This window comes from Ceratotherium simum, chromosome 36, assembly GCF_057802395.1.
Source record: "Ceratotherium simum simum isolate JZ-2026a chromosome 36, ASM5780239v1, whole genome shotgun sequence".
NCBI classification, from domain to species: Eukaryota; Metazoa; Chordata; class Mammalia; order Perissodactyla; family Rhinocerotidae; genus Ceratotherium; species Ceratotherium simum.
This window is the reverse complement of record NC_141935.1, coordinates 9,745,137-9,766,345: the sequence shown is the minus strand read 5'-3', so window position 1 is coordinate 9,766,345 and position 21,209 is coordinate 9,745,137. Positions and strand designations below refer to the sequence as shown.

General features: G+C 35.5%; 1 protein-coding gene across 1 annotated transcript; it reads left to right on the top strand.

Moving 5' to 3' along the window:
- The first annotated feature begins 2,125 nt into the window (after positions 1-2,125).
- On the top strand, positions 2,126-20,819 carry RGS21 (regulator of G protein signaling 21). The gene is made up of 3 exons (XM_004439014.2): positions 2,126-2,195; positions 6,571-6,737; positions 20,616-20,819. The coding sequence occupies exons 1-3, from the start codon at positions 2,171-2,173 to the stop codon at positions 20,817-20,819; spliced, it is 396 nt and encodes a 131-aa protein (XP_004439071.2). The 5' UTR covers positions 2,126-2,170.
- Positions 20,820-21,209: the final 390 nt, after the last annotated feature.

The window sequence follows — 21,209 nt, the reverse complement described above, 5'->3', positions numbered from 1 at the left end:
TGATGACTTCCAGAACGGATGCTCTCCATCATTTCCAATTTCACATACAGCAAGGTTGAGAGTGAGGTCCATGGTCTTTTGCTCCCCAGTGATGCTTTCACATCATTTCTCCTCTTCCCTCGCCCAGAACACCCTGTGAAGCTAATACAATTCACCTATACCTTTCAATAACCTCCTTGTCTCTGTCTTCTACCAGCATCTTGAAAGCCACTGCAACACTTCCACTGAAGGCTTTAATATTTGCCACTATTTGGGGTTTGGTCATTCATTCACTATTTGTTTACATGTTCAACAAATATTTCTTTGACCAGACACACTGCTCTTGGTGCTGGAAAGTAACATCTTTCCGTCATCAGAGAATTACATACTAACGGCGGAATGTATGTTTACCCTTGAAAGATTTTGCCTAGATTTTATTTCTAAGTGTTTTTCTGTGATGGCTTTCCTCATTCAAAACAGGTATACTGTGTGGCCAGGCTTGGGCTCAGAACTGTTCTCTGCCCTATATTCGTTAACATATACTCCATAGGTACTAAGTACCTTTTTATTTGAATACCCTGCTAACCACCAAATTTCAATCTACAAATAGAGACAACGTTTTTAAACATGTGAATTTTAAGTGATCAAATGAACATTTTAGCACTATTTGATAGAATTCCTACAAGACCTAATATTTGAGTCATATAAAATATAACAGAAGCTTATGAGAGTTAGTAGGTTGTACAGTGCACAAGAGCTCTTCAAAGTAAAATTAAATCTAGAATTGGGTCCTATTCTCCATTTATGAAAGATAGAGACTGAACAACCCAAATCTTTTAAAATGTCTTCTTGAATGAAAAACCACCATTCCAGAATGGTTTCACTGGTCATCTTATATTCCCAAGATTTAGGAAAACGAGGGAAAAAGGAAAATCAGCTGCCCAGTATTGGGGAAGAAAATTTGAGATAGGATGTGTAAAAAAAGAAAGATGGCAAAATGAATTCCCTGTCACGTAGCTCCTTGTTGTATCCTCTATGAGGACAGTCGTCATTATCCGAAAATACAACTACAACTGGAACAGCAGAAGGGAGCACAATCCATCCTGATACAAATTATAAAAACTGCAACAAATTATAGGAAGTAACAGAATATAAAAGCAAAGAGATCACTTCATACTACTAGATTTAAGATTAGTCACCTTGATATGCAAAGGTAAAATTTTATAAGAATGACAAGAGATGAGGCTCTATTTTATTATTTATCATCTTAATAGAAACCTTAATTAGATCATCCCTTTCCATAACTAAGTCGTTTGCACATCACAACTACATAATCCAAGATTTTTTTTTCTAGGCAGCAGATGCTGTCTATGGAAGGGAGCTTATTCATCAGGATCTTTGTTTATTAAGGGGAATAATGCATGATATATTTTCATCTCAGAAAGTTTATATCTTAACCCTGATTTATCATTTCTACATCACATCCCCAAAAGTATACCTTCTTCAGGAGACTTAAGTCTATAAATTTTTTGACTACTTTGGAAAAGATATTATTCTATCCTGACAGATTCCTAGATTTAAATAAATCAACCCAAAATTGGAAGCATACCAATCTAAGGAGAAATAAAGGCTGTCTCAGAGTGGGGTAAAGACTTCTCAAAATACTATAAATAAACATTTTCAAGATCATCGCATGTTAGAAATCTTTAATCAAAACTTTTTTTCAACTGTTTTGAGATGCATAATCATGAAACAGATGATTTTGTATGCTGTGAAAACTTAGAAAATAGTTCATTCATCACTGTCACTATCATGATAACTTTTCAGGAATAAACTAATACCACATAAAGTAACAGTATATTTATAGCCGAGAAGAAATTCACTACACTCCATAGACCCATGAGCAATATCTCTCTTGTGCCTCTATTAGAATTCAAGAGTTTGCAAATATTAACACTGTCAAATTACATCACACTTGTGTTACCATTGCTGTCCACTGAGAAAACATTATGTCAACCTTTTGCAGTTTGATTAATGGTGCAAAGCTCATTTAAATGATGTAATTTAACAAATACACATAACTCAAATATTACTATAGGTTATAGAAGAAAAAGATCACAATGCTATCGTCAAGGGTAGTTGTTGTTTCTACAGGTCACCAACGACAGAAGCAACAGCGTGGTCTGAAAATATGGACACACTTTTAACCAACCAAGGTAAGATCCAACTAATACTAGGCTTAAAAACACAATAATTAAAAGTAAATCGTTAAATTCTGAAAGTTGTAGACATATAGTATGAGTTTGATTAATAATTGAAGTATAAGATTCCCAACAGTCACATAAATTTATAGAGGTCCAAAGTCTAAATGGAATTAGGTTGGGCCTACAATAAGACAAGATTATAGAAACTGCAAATATTAAAACAAAAAGAAAATCCAAATAAGAAGTGAAAAATTTGTCATTTCCTTAGAATCATTATCATTTGATGTATATGATGACTATCTTTGTTACAAGTTGAAAGAAACATACAAACTATTAAAAAGTTGAAATTTTAAATAAATTACTTGTTTTTCATGTCTTGTAAGCTGAAATAAAATTTTTAAGATATTTATTTCAACTGAGTTATTCTCATTTTTAGTGAATACAAAAACATATTTAAATATATGTGTGTATATTAATATGTACATGTATGGATATATATTTATATTTGATATGAGGGTTCAATAAGGTCATTTTGGCCAATTATAAATAAAATATCCAGAATTTGATACAAAATAGCCATTTACAAAGGTATTTAGAACTTCTGTTTTTGTTATAAATAATCCTGCTTTGCAGCAGTTCTCTCATTTGGGGGAAAAAAATGACATTATAGAGGCATATATAGAAAATGTTTAAAATGTAGTACTGTTTGCACTAATCAAATGGCATTTCCATTTTAAATTCATAAATTAAATGTTAGAATATTAGAAAAATTTTAAATATGATAAAGCTGAATAAATTTTTCATAGCTGTTTATTCATGGGGAAAGTTAGATTGAATTGGATGAAATTATACTTTGATTTTATGATTCTTAAATAACTAATTCCTAAAGCATAGACATAAAATAATCCACATTATTCCTAGAATCCAACTAAAGACACATGATAAAGACATCAGGGATATGGGATTGCATTATTGTAAGTTTTGAATGGAGTGTTTCTTTTTTCCTTAAAAATATAACCAGTGGGACAGATCGGGTTTGCTAAGAGCCTCCAGAAAGTGTCTCTGCAGATGGTGACTTGGTGGCTCCAGAGCAGGGGAGTTCTAGCTGACAGCACCACAGGACAGAGGCATGGAATGTGTTGAGATGGAGGCAAATGCTTCCATCTGCGTCCCACCTGGGATTTTATATCTCACGCCCACACGAAATAGAAAAGTAATAGATTCATCTGAACAGCTGTTTGGCTTTTGCATTTTATAATACGAGAGAAATAGCTTACATGCCTTTTAATGCTTTTAACAGTTAACTCACCAAACTAATTGTTGACTTGAGGATATGTGTTGCACTTACTGGGCATGGGCGTTAGTGTATGTTTCATCATCGTCTATTGCTGACTTATTCCACTGTCAGCCCCTGTTGAGTCTAACTAGTAGCCGTTCCATCCTGAGTGTGCCCTCAGATAATATGATTTTTAGTTGTACGTAGGACGTTATTCCAAAGGCACTTGACATCTTTCGAACATTCAAATAGTGTATATAGAACAGAAGAGTAGTTCGATAAAGTGGTGTGTCCAAGACAGAGATAACTAGGAGGTTTCAGTTGCTTATTCTGTTCCATTGTATCCTAAACCTAGTAATGGGAAGAGGAAAGATGATGATAATTGTCAGCTCAGAATAGCCCTACATTAAAATTGCAGGATGAGAGAAAATAATAATTGTTTCTTGATCTCTAACTTCCCATCTCTCTGGGGTGCATTTTGATAATCCTCGTTGGGAGAAAGCTTTGTATGCCTTAATGACACACATACAAAATATTGCCAGACATGAATCTACAACATTCTTCCAGTATTATATGCTTTATCCTCTATATAAAATAGATTTTAGCATAAATTCTGTTTAGACCCCTCAAATTCACCATTGTTTGGACCAGACTGATGGAAAATTTTAATTGAGTGTTACTAAGAGGTTTTTTATAATCTAAATTTGTGTCATAGAAGTTTCTTGGATGTATTTTTAAACACAAGAAATGTGCAGTTAACTGAATTTTTTTATAGTGCTCATGTATTAATGACATCAACCCTGTCCAATATTTCTACCGAGAATTTTAATTGACATCTGATAACCTTTTGCAATGACTTGTTATTTCAACTCTATTTTAAATGATATAAAAAACATTGTTAAATCTCTCTCTTTTTTGTGTGTGTGTGAGGAAGATCAGCCCTGAGCTAACATGCATGCTAATCCTCCTCATTTTGCTGAGGAAGACCGGCCCTGAGCTAACATCTATTGCCAATCCACCTCCTTTTTCTTTTTTCTCCCCTTTTTCTCCCCAAAACCCCAGTAGATAGCTGTATGTCATAGTTGCACATCCTGTCATAGTTGCTGTATGTGGGACGCTGCTTCAGCATGGCTGGACAAGTGGTGCGTCAGTGTGCGCCTGAGATCCGGGCCGGGCCACCAGTAGCAGAGCGCGTGCACTCAACTGCTAAGCCATGGCGCAGCCCCACTAAATCTTTTTAATCCAGTGTTTGTAGACACTTTAGTCCTGTTCCATGAAGTCCTTTTCCATTTTCTGTCACAGAACTTCACTTTGCTTCCTACCTGGAGCAACCTACAAACCGACTTGAGCCCCTTTTCCATAAACTTTCTCTCATATTTTCTTTTTCCCTACTCAAGTTTTTCTTTCCTCTGATCCTCCATAAATTTATTTCTCCCTCCTTTGGAACTTGAAGGATCAGCTCCCTGACAATGCTGTCAGGGAAGAGCTGCTATGAGCCCATGCAAAGAAGCCCTCGTGGCAGGCGGGGGAGAAAACCACCCACGTTTTGGAAGGCAAATCCTTCTGAGTGGCAAAAGCTCGGGTGTATGTTTTCCTCCAGAGACACAACCTCATTTATAAACAGATACTACTGTCAGAAGGGTGCAAACTGTGAAGCTGAGTAACACGAATTTAAGCTACTGGCTTAGTTCATGCAACTGCGGAAATCTAATAATGCTCTTCCTAACCTGCTCTCTAACTAGAGGCACACTCTTAACCATACTCAGCCTTAAAATATTTAGCAAGAATTAATTATCTTCTTGAATGAGCTCCAGGTATACCAAAGAAGAATATTTCAGGGCACATTTTGAGGAGGAAAGTAGAGAAGGGAAGGGTCTAAACAGGTGGTCACAAACTCAACAATCTACGAGAGCAAGGAACAATAAATGCGTAAAACTGGCTGAAAGATAATGGGGAGAGATGAGAACTATGGGAATTCCAGGCTGCAAACACTACCAGTTGTTATTCAATTAAAAAAATGCGTATAGGGGCCAGCCCCATGGCCTAGTGGTTAAGTTTAGCGTGCTCCACTTTGGTGGCCCAGGTTCACTTCCCAGGCGTGGACCTATACCACTTGTCGACAGCCATGCTGTGGCAGTGACCCACATACAAAATAGAGGAAGATTGGCATGGATGTCAGCTCAGGGAGAATCTTCCCTGAGGCAAAAAGAGGAAGATTAGCAACAGATGTTAGCTCGGGGTGAATCTTCCTCAGTCAAAAAAAAAAAAAAAAATAATGCATGTAATAGTTGAGGCAAAGCAAATAAGCCTGCAAGTAAGTGGGTTCATTTGCAGTCCCTGGTCTAAAGTTTCTAGAGAAATACGTGCTCAGCAGAACCCCTGGGAGCAGGATGAATACATCATGAACAGGCTAAGTTAGAGCAGGTATCACAAGAGAGAATGGGAGGTACCAGTGTTTTGCTTAAGGCAACATTGGGGAAAAGCCCATTTATTTGCTTTATTGAATTACAATTGCCTATCACCACATAGACAGGAGAAGCATTCACACCAAATATCTTGCCAGTTACTTTCTTGCTTTAGAGATTAGAGTTGGCCAATATATTCACCTAAAACTAATACATGCCAGCCCTTCCTGCTTTGCTTTAAGCCCAAACCAACACAAACGACTCCTTGGCTTCAAATTGCGTTTTCTCATCAACTCATAGCAACAAAGATACTCTTACTCGGAAGTTAGTATAATATCGTTAACTTGACCCGGGGTTAGTCTAACGGGACTAAAAGGCCAAGTCCATAGGGGTTTCCTGTGAAGTAACTGTCATTAAGACTTTCTCCTAAATATACTCCTCGAATTTTCAGATCTAGAAAGAAAACGTACCGACTTTCTTTGTCAATGGAGCTAAGTGGAGAAACAGGTACAATACTTTATATTAATGATCACTGGTCCAAAACAAGGCTTCTAAAGGTAAAAACTAAAACATGAATGTTATATTTAAAGGGATAATAAATATTTGTTACTGAATACTCAATAAATGCTCACATTATACAATGTACTCCTTTTGGTCATATTACTGCACTGCATGATACGCATAATTTGTCTTACATATTTTATAGCTGGTCTAGATGCTTTTCGGACATTTCTAAAATCAGAGTTTAGTGAAGAAAATGTTGAGTTCTGGCTTGCCTGTGAAGACTTCAAGAAAACAGAAAGTGCAGAAAAAATTGCTTCTAAGGCCAAGATCATTTATTCTGAATTCATTGAAGCTAACGCCCCTAAAGAGGTGAGTAAAACATCCCAGCATAGTAAATATTCATCTCCTAGCAAATCTACTTCCAGTTAAAGGACTAAATATATCTAACGGGAAATCAAATTATCACTATGGATTCATATAGAAAATGTCCACATAAACTCCAAGGGACGTTCCTTAAGATGATCCTCTGTCTTTTAATGATTCAGCAAATGTTTTGCAACACTGACTACGTGCCAGACCAATCCTTTTGTTTTCTTAGCACAACAATGCAGGCTCTCGAAAAATAGCGTCTACTGTTTCAAATTAAATAGCCCTAAAATTAACCCTACAGAAATCCTACTTAAATATACTGTTGGATTTCAAGTTCATTTTGGTTTTCCTTTTGTAAATCATGGAGCTCAATGTGGAATAAATCTTTGAATAAAATTTTTAAAAATTTTTGAAAAAAATTCACAAGGGATAAAATAACTAATAACTAACAGCATAAATTCTTCATTTTTAAAATTTTGGAGGTCCATGTTATGGCGTGTAATAATATCTTATTTTCCAAAAGAAGGATGTGCTTACCTTTATTTCTTTATGGTAAAAATGAACCAAAGGTTTGAGGGATTGTCTCAAGTGGTCAGGACCCACCTATTCTGCTTTAAGATCAAGGAAATAAAAAAGGCCTTGGAGAAAAACCTGGAATGACTCTGCCAATAGCCCCCAAAAATTGTTTTATGTGTGTAACATCTCATTTATAGTTGATGTAATTTCCGGAACCAAAACAATGATCATCGTCGCATACCCCTTTAATATTTAACTTTAAAGTTTAAGCAATTTGCATTTTAAAGCCACTTTAATTCCTCACTGAAGATATCATATAAGCAAAGAGTTTTAATATATAAATAGCAAACAGAAAACTACCTACATTAAACTGCTAGTAACAAACAAACTACTAGTACAAGTCATCTTTCCTACAGGGGTGAAATATTGATATCCTCATAGGTGACAGTTATCATATTTTCTGATCCAAAATTAGGTGTGAGAATGGTTATTGTACTTATGAGGACAAAGGACAGAACAGAAGAAATGCAAATACTTTCAGAAAATCTAAGGCATAAAGTAGCCGTATCAATAGGTCAAGTTTTACATGGACATTAATTACTGCAGCATATATTGGCCTGGTATAACATTACAGACATATGAACCACTGAAGCATGGTCTGGAATTCATAGAGGGGAAAAGAAAAGAACTTTAACTCCTATGGAGCTATTTCAACATTCATTTCCCAGTCACCGTCTAAGAATCAATAAATAATTCTGGAAAATTGAAAACGTAGTATATAAGATTTGTCACATTGATTAATGGGTCATTCCCTAAAAGGCCTTGAAATCAACTCTAAAGATATCCTATTTATTGTGATATTGGTTTGAAAGCTAGGTTTTTTTTCTTCTTTACAAGTTCACCTAATTAACAGTGATTGTTATCACTGAGAATGTTGAGGATAACATTCTCAAACATTATGTCTGAAAAATCTTCGAATAAGAAATGCAATCTTTTAATTATAACTGAATTCAAACTTATAATATGTAATAAACTATCAATTTTGACAAAATAGGTTTGTTTATTTTCCTAATCTTTCCTTCCAAAATAAATTTAGATAGTAATAATTTAAATAAATAGTAGTTATTATTTTAGGATATAAAACTTTTATAGCTTTTTTAATTTGTCCATCTAATTAATTTTGACTAAATAAAATATAATTAAATTTATGGCTGCTTTTCGAGTAATAGATTATATTGTCTCCCTGAAGTGTCTAAAAATGTTATTATTGGATATGACAAAATTCATTGAAAACAAAGTATATATATATATTTTTTTTTTTGAAATAGTCATTATCTTTCCTATTATTTGCAATCAATTGTTTGAAATTCAAATTACTACAGGACATTTGCCTCTTATACTATTTACCAATTGTGGTCTTCAAGGTATTTCTCTGTGGTCCATCAGTTCTGTGTTAAACATAATACAGCTGCTACTGTGTTAATTCATGAAACTGATTTTTTGAATGCTTGTCCCCACAATGAAGTCACAGAGTAGCAGGAGAGATTGACACGTAATAAAACAAGTCAAATACACAATAAGCAATCTAATAATAAAACCACATTTAAAGTTCGTTATTAGCACAGTGGGAAAGAATGCTTAAATCTATCTGGAGAGTTAAAGGAGGGATTTGAAGGGTGGTTCACACACGAAAAAGTATGTCATGAAAAATAAGCCATATTTATCAAGAGAGCAAATGAACAAAGAATATTTCAAACTGAGTGCACAGTAATATAGCGTGAAGGTACAAAGCTCCCTGGTGTTTTCTGGAAATTACAAGCATTTTAATATTGCTGAAGAGGAATGGGGACGATGTTGGATAAGCAGCAATAGAGACAAAGGAAGGGAAGCATTCTAGATTTATCTAGTAGGAAGACCTAACAGGCAAGGTGATATAATTGAAATGGAGGTTGGAACATATGATTTTAATAAGTAGAAAATTAATTCAAGAATGAGATTCATGGGAGAATATTCTCCATTTTTCTATATTCAATTATAGTTCTATAACTGACTCTTATAAAGAATGAAAATTATAACCAAATTTGCTTGGCAGAACATCCTAAAATAAAGAACAATGACAAGGTCATGTTATCCAGATATCTATTGAATCCCATTTACTTTCTTTTCTTTCTTTTTTCTTTTGTGTCTTTATTTCCTCATCTATAAAATTACTAGCATAACTTAATAATTTTTAATTGATGCAATTAGACAATTTACAATTAGACTACACTAAACTTATAAATGATCCCTGTCTATAAATCGACATTACTAATGGTTTTCAGTTTCCTGTTCTAGTAGGCCAAGACTGCACACAAAAATTGAACTTTCAGGTATGTAGGAGAGATGATAATAATCATAACTAGACTTTATGTCTTCTCCCTTATGGTGTAAACTTCTTTCTGGTTTCTACACTAATAGTTAGTGTGATGTAGTGGAAAACCTACAGTCTGGAGATACCTAGACCTAAATTCAAATCCTGTAATCTTGTGGTAAACTATTTCATCTCTCTGAGACCCAGTTTCCTCAACTAAAGATGCATCTATAAAAAAAAGCATACAACAACCACACAGGACAGATGAGAATGATGAATGAGTTCCTGTGTCTAGGGTTTACACCATGCAGAACAGTTTTTAAGAAATTTTAATCCCTTTCTTTCTTCAAATGAATCACTTTAAATGCTACTGAATCAACTTGAAAACAACCATTAACTAACTCCCAAGAACATGTGAAGACAAGCAAATTTAAAAGACTTGATAAATGTATATACATGGACATATATTATAAAAATGTTAGCAAATCACTAGTTTCAGATCAAAAGAGCTACTCATTGAATGGATTGTACCTAGATAGTTTCAGAAGAAAATATTGCAAAAGAAAATAGGTGTGAGCCAGGTATTTTGACTAAGTGATTTGAATGTGAGAAAATTATTAGACAAGCAATATATTTTTTAAAGTATCTCTACTCTACACACAGTAAGAACCTGTAAGTGGCAGAAAAAAAAATTCTTAAACTTGTATTATTCTTCTCTCAATTTGGACCACTAATTTCCTAATATTTGGAAATTTTCAAGAAAATAATATGACAGTTTCAAGAGAGTATAAATCTTCAAAAAATTTAAAATAATATTTTCATATTCAGCTAAGACACTGACATGGTTTAATATTTATATTATATTTATAACATTTATATATATTATTTTTATTTATATCATTGTTCTCTTACATTGAAAAGAAAATTGGTCAGGATAGAAAACATGTGATTAAAGAAAAAATTGTTGATGTTGATTGTCATTCTGTGAGATTAGAAAATGTTCCAAATCATACCACAGTGTAATGTTTAAAAATTATATAAATTCAGGCCAGCCTGCTGGCGTAGTGGTTAAGTTCGCACGCTCCGCTTTGGCGGCCCGGGGTTCACAGGTTCAGATCCTGGACATGGACCTATCCACCACTTATGAAGCCATGCTGTGGCAGGCGTCCTACATATAAAGTAGAGGAAGACGGGCATGGATATTAGCCCAGGGCCAATCTTCCTCAGCAAAAAGAGGAGGATTGGCAACAGATGTTAGCTCAGGGCTAATCTTCCTCACCAAAAAAAAAAAATATATATATATATATATGTAAATTCAACTTCATATTATCACTAATCCAGGAACAAATACATTGGCAACTTTTTAAGTCAAAAAATATTTCAGTCAAAAAATATTAGTACAAAATATTTAATTCTTAAATGTACTTATTAAATGTGAGGTACCACAACTCATAAAACAAAGGAAGAAACTATAGTCATAAAGGAGAAGTTATCTTAATGGGTCTGTACAAGACACCTTTTTAATATTTATGTCTGGTTTATTGTTTTTATTTTTTAATGCAGTACAATATAATTTATTAACTCATGTTTTATTTTACGTCAATAAATGCTTATTCTGTGCCTACTAGTCACCTCCTTATGGGATAAACTCCCTCCATGGAAGAGAACCTCAGCCTAGGCAGGAGAAGAGATAATAAATAAATACATATAATAAATTGTGTTGTGTGAACTACGCAGCTCAATAAGGAAATGCAAGAAAATAAAATAGATTGAAACCATGGTTTGGCTCAACGAAACTTTCAATTTAGTTGGGTTTAAAAGTGAAATTTATAGAATTAGGAAAAAAACAGCAAAGCAACAAATGATTAAGTGGGAAAAAAAATGTAACAGATGAAATTGTTGGCATTATACCTAAGAGGATATAATGATTGAATAATAGTGAGACAAGGTATGGAGACAAGGCCTTTATTTTCAATAAGGTTAGTTTTAAACTGAGTCTTGAGGGAAGAAAGAGATATATAAATTATTGGTAGAGAGAAGCCCATGAAAACGGGCATCTAGAGGCATTTCCTGGTATTACTATAATGCCAATTTTGTATTCTTCATTTTATATTCATGTTTTTTTCTTTGCATTCTTAAGGGCCACTTTCCCAGCGTGTTGATGTTATTTTGAGTCTTAGTCTGGCCCCACAAGTTGCCGCTTGCCAACAGTGTCCCCCAACTACAGAACCATCTCCAGATGTAATGTTTGCTTATTTATTAATATCCTAAGTTTTTGTACCCTGATCAATAGCTAAGTGTCTAATATATGTCAAGCACCATGCTGGTGCAGCTAAGGAAAAAGACAGTCAGAGTCCCTGAATAGATAAAGCTAACAGATCTTAGTGGGAAGACCCCAGTGAAGAAATAATTACAATAAACCGTCATGAGTGTTGTGATAGGACAATACAGGCGATGCGGTAGCATGCAAAATCCACGTCAAGGGGATCAGGAAATGTATCTCAAAAGAAGTAGTTACTAAGCTTTGACCAGAAGTTTGAGTATGGAGGGACACAAGACAAGACAGGAGGAGGGAAGGAGAGCAGAGGCGGAGGAAGAAGAGGGAAGCAAAGGACCGGCCAGTGTGCAGAGGCAGGTCCAGTAGTGGAAGAAGCCTAGTACTGTGTGTCTCAGCAGGTAAACTGAGGTAGCTGCTTCCTGGACCCCAGTGACTTCTACATCCTTATTTATTTCACCTTAAAGTAAAGAGATCTCTTAAAAAGGAAGAGAGAGGGGCTGGCCCGGTGGCATAGTGGTTAAGTTTGCATGCTCCACTTTGGCAGCCCAGGGTTCACATGTTCAGATCCCAGTTCAGATCTACCCACTGCTCGTGAAGCCATGCTGTGGCAGTGTCCCACAAACAAAGTAGGGGAAGATGGGCAGGGATGTTAGCTCAGTGACAGTCTTCCTCAGGCGAAAAGAGGAAGATTGGCAACAGATGTTAGTTCAGGGCCAATCTTCCTCACCAAAAAAAAAAAGGAAGAGAGAGAGAGAAGATGAAGGAAAAAGAGGAGGAGGGGGAGGGAGAGGCAGAGGGAGGAAAGAAAGACAAACAGAGCTAGAAAAACTATAAGCAATGTCTGCACAGTGCTTTTATGTGGATTATTTCATCTGATCATCACGTTCACCAGCTTAGGGAGGTATTACAACCATCTCTGTGGTACAGGTGACAAATGAACTGACCTTAGAGATGAAAAGATGAGCCCTGCAGTCATTAAGATACACAGATCATGAGCGTGGAGTCTACAGCCTTGCTTTCAAATTTCAAATTCCTTTCTCTAGATCCACTACTTATTTTAAACGTTCATGATACAACCTGGGAAGCTTGATGTTTATGCTAAAGGCAAAAACAACATTATCCCGTCACACAGAGTCTATCTTCCTTTCTGTCAATAGCTTTATTTCTCTTCTCATATTCTCCCTAATTTGTATAACTTCTTAAACTACGAAACCCAGATTCAGATATGGCATTAGGAAGAAAAAAGTGGCAGGAGTATTTCTTCTAATAATTTGCAGTATCCTTTTGGCCTCTGAAAAATTACTGCATTTCAACTCGAAAACAAAACGCTCAGGTGTTTTTTGAGCTTTCCACACATCCCTGTACCACTGAAATTAACCTTGGATGAGCGTGTTGGTGTTGGTGAAGGAAACCAGTCAATCTGAATCCCTTTTATCTGCTCCAGGTTTTTTTTTTTTCTTTTGCTTCTGTACATCTATTTTTAGCAATCGGTATACATTATGGTTTTATATGTTAGGATTGCATACTTGATGATTTCTTTCATTTCTCTTGCCCGATATAAGGTGTTAGTGCAGCCTCCCGACCCATGTCACTTATTTCTGTCTCTAAAACCAATTATAACAAAAGGATACAATCCTGTGCAGGGATGGATTCCTTCTAGATGTTACAAACTTTGTTATTCCCAACTTTAATAGCTACCCTTGAGAATATATTTCAAGATATTCATTTGCCTTTAATGATGCCAAAAATGAAGTAATAGTAGAGGTGTTAGTGGTGATTAAATCGAATTATGGAACCAAAAACATGATTATAGGCAGCTTTCATTTGAATAGTAATTTTGAAGCTCTGCTGTGAATGAGGTCTGAGAGGCTGCCTGCTTCATTTTAGGAAGGCGTTTACATGGGAACGCACACCCCTTTGCATAATGACAGGCTCCTGCTACACTACCCATTCTAAATGAGGACACGCTACCTGATTTGAATGTGAGAGCACAACTGAAAACTTTTCATTCAAATTATGTAAAAATATAGAAAGCACACTTAGGGTCACAGGAAAGCCAAAAGGTAGACTTTAAAATGTATTCTTCCTTCTAAAATAATGTGTGGAAAGCCAAAAAAATTGAAAACTGCTGATGTAGAAAAGAGGAATTTGGCTTTCCTAATCTGCAGTTAACAACATCACATGAGTATTAAAATAGCCTGGATCTTTATAATAAATTGTTTTTAAACAACTATCACAAACATCATTCAGAAGACAGTCACTTTAGTGTAATGGATTGTTGTCAATGTCAGCTGTGTCAAGGTTTTTACAAAGTTGACAGGATTTAAAAGCCTCTAAACAGTTGCAATGACATCTCAGCTGTCATTCCGTAAGAATCACAATCCTGCGTCTGGTTTTCTGAGATTGGCAGTGCCGTGGTCCCAGATAGATAAGATAATTTGTGACCTTTTAAAAAATAAGCAAATAAAATCTGGTATTTCTCAGAGTCCTTGAAACTAAAGAGTAGTGATATGAAAAAAAATGCAAGCAACCATTCATATCAGGAAACAGTAGAGGTGTATATATCATCTGTTTGTTTCATCAATCGATACACTGCTCGGCCCACGCTCTGGACCTACCAGTTTGAGATGCTCAGTAGAGTCTAATCTTCTCTGTAACTCGCAAGAAGCTCAGGAGAGCCTCAAGGTCACACAGTTGGAAAGTCTGCATCTTTAGAGAGTCACCTCCTGTTACAGCCCCACCTTCAGTCTACTCCAAGTTCAACATCTCCTGTCTTACATTTTAAGATAGAAATTTATCCATTTGTCTTCCGGTAGAATCCAACCAAAAATCAAATTTCAAATGAGTGCAAAGTTGGGGGTGCAGTTCTCAGACTTGTCCCCAGAAGTGATTATATTGAAGGAATTTATGCATCAACATACATATCAGGCCTAATATTTTCACTATTTTCCTGATACTAAAATTTGGGAGTCGAGAAGAAAAGACAAAGTACTTTTATAGCCTAGTCTCAAACTTCACCGGAATTGATTTCTCAGGAGTTGAACAAAATTGATCACCCTCTCTTTACTGAAACACTATCTTCAATTGCCTTCTAATATTCAATTTTCTCCTCTTTTACTGGCTGCCCTTTAACAATTTCTTTTGCTGCTCCTACTCATAACCCAACATACACTACACTGAGGGGACGTGGTCCTCATTTATTTTTTGCTTACACTTACTCTCCCAGTTTCTGTTCCAGTCCTATGGCTTTAAAAGGGCATCTCAAATTTAAGAGATTCCAATCTGAGTCTTGATTTTCTGCTCAAAACTTTCTTCTATCTGAGTCTCTCCATCTCAGCTAATGGCAACTCCGTTCTTCTATTTGCTCTGGCTAAAAAATTGGTAGTCATACTTAATTCTTCTCTTCTGCTTATAACCCATATCCAATCTATTAGCACTTTCTGTCAGCTCATTCTTCAGAATATTTCTAAAATCCGGTCATTCTTAAAGATTTTGTCCCTCGTCCCAGCTCATAACTATTCAATCACAAGTTCTATCCATTCTACTTTCTAAATGTCTTTGATACGCTTCCCTTCATTCCTTGTGACATTGCCTAGCCTATTCCACCATCACTGCCCACCTGAAGTCCTGGTGTGGTTTCCTAATTCTTCTTCCCCTTATCCACACCCAGCTATTATGCCACACGACAGTCAATGATATGTTTTTTCAAACATGTGTTTATATCAGTCCTTTCCTTAAAATTCTCCTCATTGCTCTCAGGTTAAGTAAAAATTTCTTAACAAGACCTACAGGGTCCTACATGATCTGGAAACTTCATGCCTCTCCAGGCTCTTGCCTTTCTTCCCCTCAAAACCCACTGGGCTTCTTTCAGTTTACCCTCCCACGTGCAAGTCCCTTCCTTAATCTTCTATATTCGTAATAACACTTCAAAGACCAGCTTAAAATCTCATTTCCTTCAGAAATCGTATTTTTTTCCTTTGGATGGCTTTTTCAAAATCTGTCTTCTTGATTGAATTTTCATCTTAATCATCTTTATATCTTCAGATCCTGGCACAATTCCTAAGCACCCATTCCATACAATACTTGGAATAAATTTTAGGAATGACTACAAATAATATAACTCTTTTTCAGATATGTTAGTTTTTTTCCCAGAAAAATAGGGATAATAATACTATTCATCTTATAGTCATGCGTACATGACATAAAGCAGCCATACAAAGGTTTAGCACATCAATACTAATAGTCAGTAAGTATTAACTGTTATTATTTATAGTTAAAATAACCATCTTTAATTATCCATATGATTATTTTAGAGATAGTGCCATGCTCAAATATTTTGCCATCAGAGAAGACAGCCACCAAGAAAAAGAATGTAGGGACTGAAGACTTGGGATAGAACTTGGAGAATCCGTATCTGCTGTTCTCATATTTGAGGGACATGTAGAAAAAAAGGAATTAGCGAAAGAAATAGGTAAAAGCAGATAAAAGACAGGTTAACTCCATCTCATGAACTATTGAATTCCCTTTGTAGTGACTAATCTTCTTTCTCTGATAATCAGATTGAATACTTAACACTAACAGAAGCCTTTGTATCCAAATCTGCCTAAGCAAGAAATCAAATTTCTCAAGATTTTTAAGTCAAAATAATGAATAATGATAAGGAAATTATAGTGACTTTCCTTCTGTGGCCAAGGAAGGCTTCTCAGAGGATATTCAACTTTAGCTAAATCATAAGGGGTGAGGACAATCCGTACAGAATAAAATTGTGGGGGTGAGAGGGATTTCAGATGATGAAACAGCATAAACAAGGGCTTTAGGTGGAAGATTCTCTTTGAGAACAGAGTAGATCAGCTTTATGGGTACCAGTAAGGACAAGTAGGAGATGATTTTAAAACAACACATTGAAGTTCAGGCATGAGCAAGATCAAATGCAGAGTAAGATGTTTAAATTTTATGTTATAGAAATTAATGGGTTTTCAGCTGAATAGTCATACAATGAAAGTAATATTTTGGTGAAAATGATATAGTAATGCTGTCCACGTGTTCAGAAGGGAAAAACCTTGTAAGAAGAGGTATCAGCTTAGAGGTAAATTCCATAGTTCTGGGAAGAGATCAGGTTATAAAAGCCTAAACTGGAGAGACAGGAGTGAGAATGAATAAGACCATTGTGAAATTACCAAGTAAAAGGCGAATGAGGAAAAATATATATTCTTTTGTATATTCTCTGATAAGAGATCAGAGAAAAAAGAGGTGTCAGAGATGATTTCTTGTTTCGAGCTTGAGCAACTTGGAGAAAAATAATGACATTTATGCAAACATGTGGGTGTGATGTTTTGTCACTGATGTTAAGCTGAATTGCCAAGGCACAGCTTCATAAGACTGCTGATTATCTCCTGGGAACAGTATCTCTGCTTATCACTCAGCTATCAATAGCTAATGTTGGCAGTTCCTTGGTATGAAAACAGGCAATCAAAAAAACAAGAGGGATCAGTCAGAAGTACAAGCTTAATATATTTCAACAAAGAATATTAATCATCAGTATTATGTTGAAACGAAATAGTTCTCTATAAAATTTAAACATGATTTGTAAAAACTATAGAAACATTTTTCCCTTTATTTATACAGCATAGATTTATTGGGTCCTTACATTATGCAAGGCATAGCGAGGAATGCACAAAATGTAAATATCATCTAAGTAACACAAGGTCCTTTGAGAGGTCAGAAATGGAAAAATCCACAAGTAAACTTCACAAGGTAGACGGTATTTGAATGTAGTCTTAAGGACATAAAAGACTGTGAAAAACTTAGGTGAAAAGGAGTGACTTTCAGCTAGCCTGGGATGGTATGGAAAAATGTTCATAGGCAGCAAAATACAAGGAGTTTGAGAGGAAGTGTCTAGCTTGGTGGGAATACAGGGCATACATAGAAGAAAAAAAGGATATAAATTGGGACCATGTTCTAAAAGCTACGAACGCCACGATAGGGCTTTGGGATTTTTAAATAGGGAATGAGGAGTTATTGCAGGTGTTCAGTTCTGATAAAATAATAATAAGTCAATACTCTGCACCAGGCACACATCAACCCTGCTACCAGTGAACGCTCATCCAATGAATGAATGCCTAAATGAGTTAGGTTACTATATTTACCATTATGGGGGATGTCAAGTTAAATAAATTGCTGGTGATGCTGTTAAAGAATTAACAGCATAGTTAAAGGAGGAAACAGATAACATATTCTCATATCCCCACAACACAAGATGGGATTTATGAAACAGACTATACTAGATGTTTAAAAACCACTTCAAGATCTTGATAACAGCCACTATTCACTGAGTCCTACTGTGAGGCAGGCACTATACAGGGTTCATAACGTGTTATCACGTCACTTTCCGAAAGCTCAAAACCCTTCAGCGTCTTCCTGTTGCTTCTTGTAGAAAAATAAGAACTCCTTACTGCTGCACACCCTACAGGACTTGGCCTGTATTCCCTCCTCCAACCTCATCACAGGAACAGTCTTCTCACACCCTACACTCCAGCCATCCAGGCATAGTGGCTCTTCAGAACATAAGAAATTCTTTCTTGTATCAGGGACTCTGCATTTGTTGTTTTTTTCTGCCAGAAGTGTTTTTCCTCAGATTCTTAGTGAACTGGCTGCTTCTCATCCTTCAAGTTTATATCTAAAATAATGCTATTTATTTACTTGTTGGTTATCTTTCCCCAAATATAGAAAGCATTTAGCACATAATAGAAACTCATAAGTATTTGTGGAATCAATGTATGTATGGATCATCTTCCTTTAACTCTTATAACAACTCAAGTCAGGAGCTACCTAGCTTAAAGATGAGGAAGCAGTGCTCAAAAATATTAAAGTAACTCACCCCAGGTCACCAAGGTCATAAGTGTTAGAGTACAGATTGGAAAATTATCTCAAAGTCTTTCCATTACTCTGCACCATCTTCCTGTATAAGGAAGGAGAAACTGATTCCAGATTTTGAGGCCTTCAAGGGAGCTGTAGCATTTGACCAGGAACTTTGATGGAGGACCTAAGAGGATGATCAAAGAACTAAAAGTGCAGATGTAGTCTGATCACTGAGTAGCTGAAATCTCTAAAGAAAGAGAACATCTGTGAACAAATAGTAGCCTTTGGATGATTCTTTTCAAATTAAAATTTTTTTCTTCTTCCTAGAATAATAATATTAAAATAGTTTTATATTACTTATCTCATTTAGTCCTTAAGACACTTTAAGATAGATGCTACTACTATTCTCTTTTACACCATGGAAATTGAAGATTAAAGGAAATGATAGAACTTGCCTCACTCATATGAATAGCAGGTAAGTAGCCGAGGAGAGATTTGATGGCAGGTCTATCTGCCTATCTTTTAACTTCAATTCAATAAGCATAAATTGTCATTTGTAGTCTTTTTTTCACTAGTTCCAAAAATTCTGGCATTTTTACAATCACCCCCATTTTGCCAAGAGACATTTTAATTCTATTCAACAATTATTTATTGATTGCCTATTATGTGGCAGATATTCTGCTAAGTGTCAGAAAACAGAATGATGAATAAGACCTACTATAGCACCTACTTAAAAGGATGAGCTTTTAATTTTAAGATTCAAATCTCTTTGGCATTTCATGAATATTTTCAGTTTAAACAACTTGGATATGAAATTTTCTGCTTCTCAGAATATATCCTGGAATATGTGTAGAGTTGGACAAGTATCTCCACAAGAAGATTTGGGGCATTTTACATATTTGCAGGTGAATGGTGTCTGTTCCAAAATAATAGATCTCTATTGGACCTTGCTGGGGATACTTATGTGTGGTAGTGGCAAGGATATACATACACACACACGCACACATATGCAGTCCACTCTCCCTATCCAAGGGTTCCACATCCTTGGATTCAACCTACGATAGTTGGGTCTGTACTGAACGTGTACAGACTTTCTTCTTGTCATTATTCCCTAAATAATACAGTATAACAACTATTTACATAACACTTAACGTGGTATTAGATTTTATAAGTCATTTAGAGATGATTTAAACTATGCAAGAGGATGTGTGTAGGTTATATGCAAATACTCTGTCATTTTATATAAGGGACTTGAGCATCCTCAGATTTTGGCATCTGGGGGGGTCCTGGAACCAATCCCCTGAGAATACCAAGGGACGACTGTATATGTATATTCTGTGGGGGGCATGTGAGTGGGTGAAGAGGGAGGTGTCATTTGGTGCATTTTGACAAACAAAAAGAAATACAAATTAGAACGAAAAGCAACATTGTGGGAAACAACAGAGGGAGGTATGGAGAATGGGTGTGGGTTGGTGGAAGCCAACCCAGAAAATTCTAGTTATTGTTCTGCCTATAGAAAGTACGTATTAGGTATTAAGGCCAAAGTAATGGAAAAAAATAAAGGAGGGGAAAAGAAAAAACATTTAAAATCACAAAATATCTCATTTGCGTTTTCACTTTGCCGTTTTTCAATAATCTCAAAATAAGGCTTTATCTCTGTTCTCTGTCAAGGCCAACCCTATTAACCTAGGAAAAAATAATTAAACCAAGCACGTGTTTCTGCATTTCAGAAAATGAACCCATGACCTGTCTGCTGTTTTGCATCAGATTAACTGGGTTTAGAAAAAAATTCAAATAATATGTGCATCTACCATCTGTATAAACGGTGTATGATTTGATTAAAGTAATCTAATGATATGCAAATTTATTTCCACAGGTTAACATTGACTTCAGTACCAAGGACCTCATCTCGAAGAATATTGCAGAACCAACTCTCAAATGTTTTGATGAGGCTCAGAAGTTGATCTACAGTCTCATGGTCAAGGATTCTTTTCCTCGATTTCTAAAGTCAGAGATCTATAAGAAACTTGTAAATAGCAAACAGGTTGGAAATCATAAAAAATGGCTCCCTTTCTTGTAAAGAAGGTTAATGACAAACTAATAATCAGGTTATAATTTGGGAGAAAACAAGTAATAGAAAATATCAACTCTTAGTCACCATACTTCAAGGCTAAAATATTCTAAATATACAATACAATATGTTTTTTTAGAGTTTAGAAAACATTTTTTTTTGCTCTAACAGAAAAATACTTTTTTGTATATGAAGTCTGAATTTCTAAATCATTTGTTTAGAATTTATTCATTTTATCAGGTACTTAATCTTCTACTGGGAGAGTACAAGGGGAGTTTATGGAGATATAATACACTCTTAAACCATAAGTAGATATTCTTACGATATTATGAATTCAAAGAATGATAGATCTTCATGTTGCTGACTGGGAGCCTGTTTAGCATCATACAGATGATTTTA

What these genes read in the sequence shown, in the direction of transcription:
- RGS21 (XM_004439014.2), top strand. Translation starts at nt 2,171, where the DNA reads ATGGACACACTTTTAACCAACCAAG. An exon ending in CACACTTTTAACCAACCAAG is followed by an intron (nt 2,196 to 6,570) that starts GTAAGATCCAAC and finishes CATATTTTATAG; the next exon opens with CTGGTCTAGATGCTTTTCGG. An exon ending in AAGCTAACGCCCCTAAAGAG is followed by an intron (nt 6,738 to 20,615) that starts GTGAGTAAAACA and finishes TTATTTCCACAG; the next exon opens with GTTAACATTGACTTCAGTAC.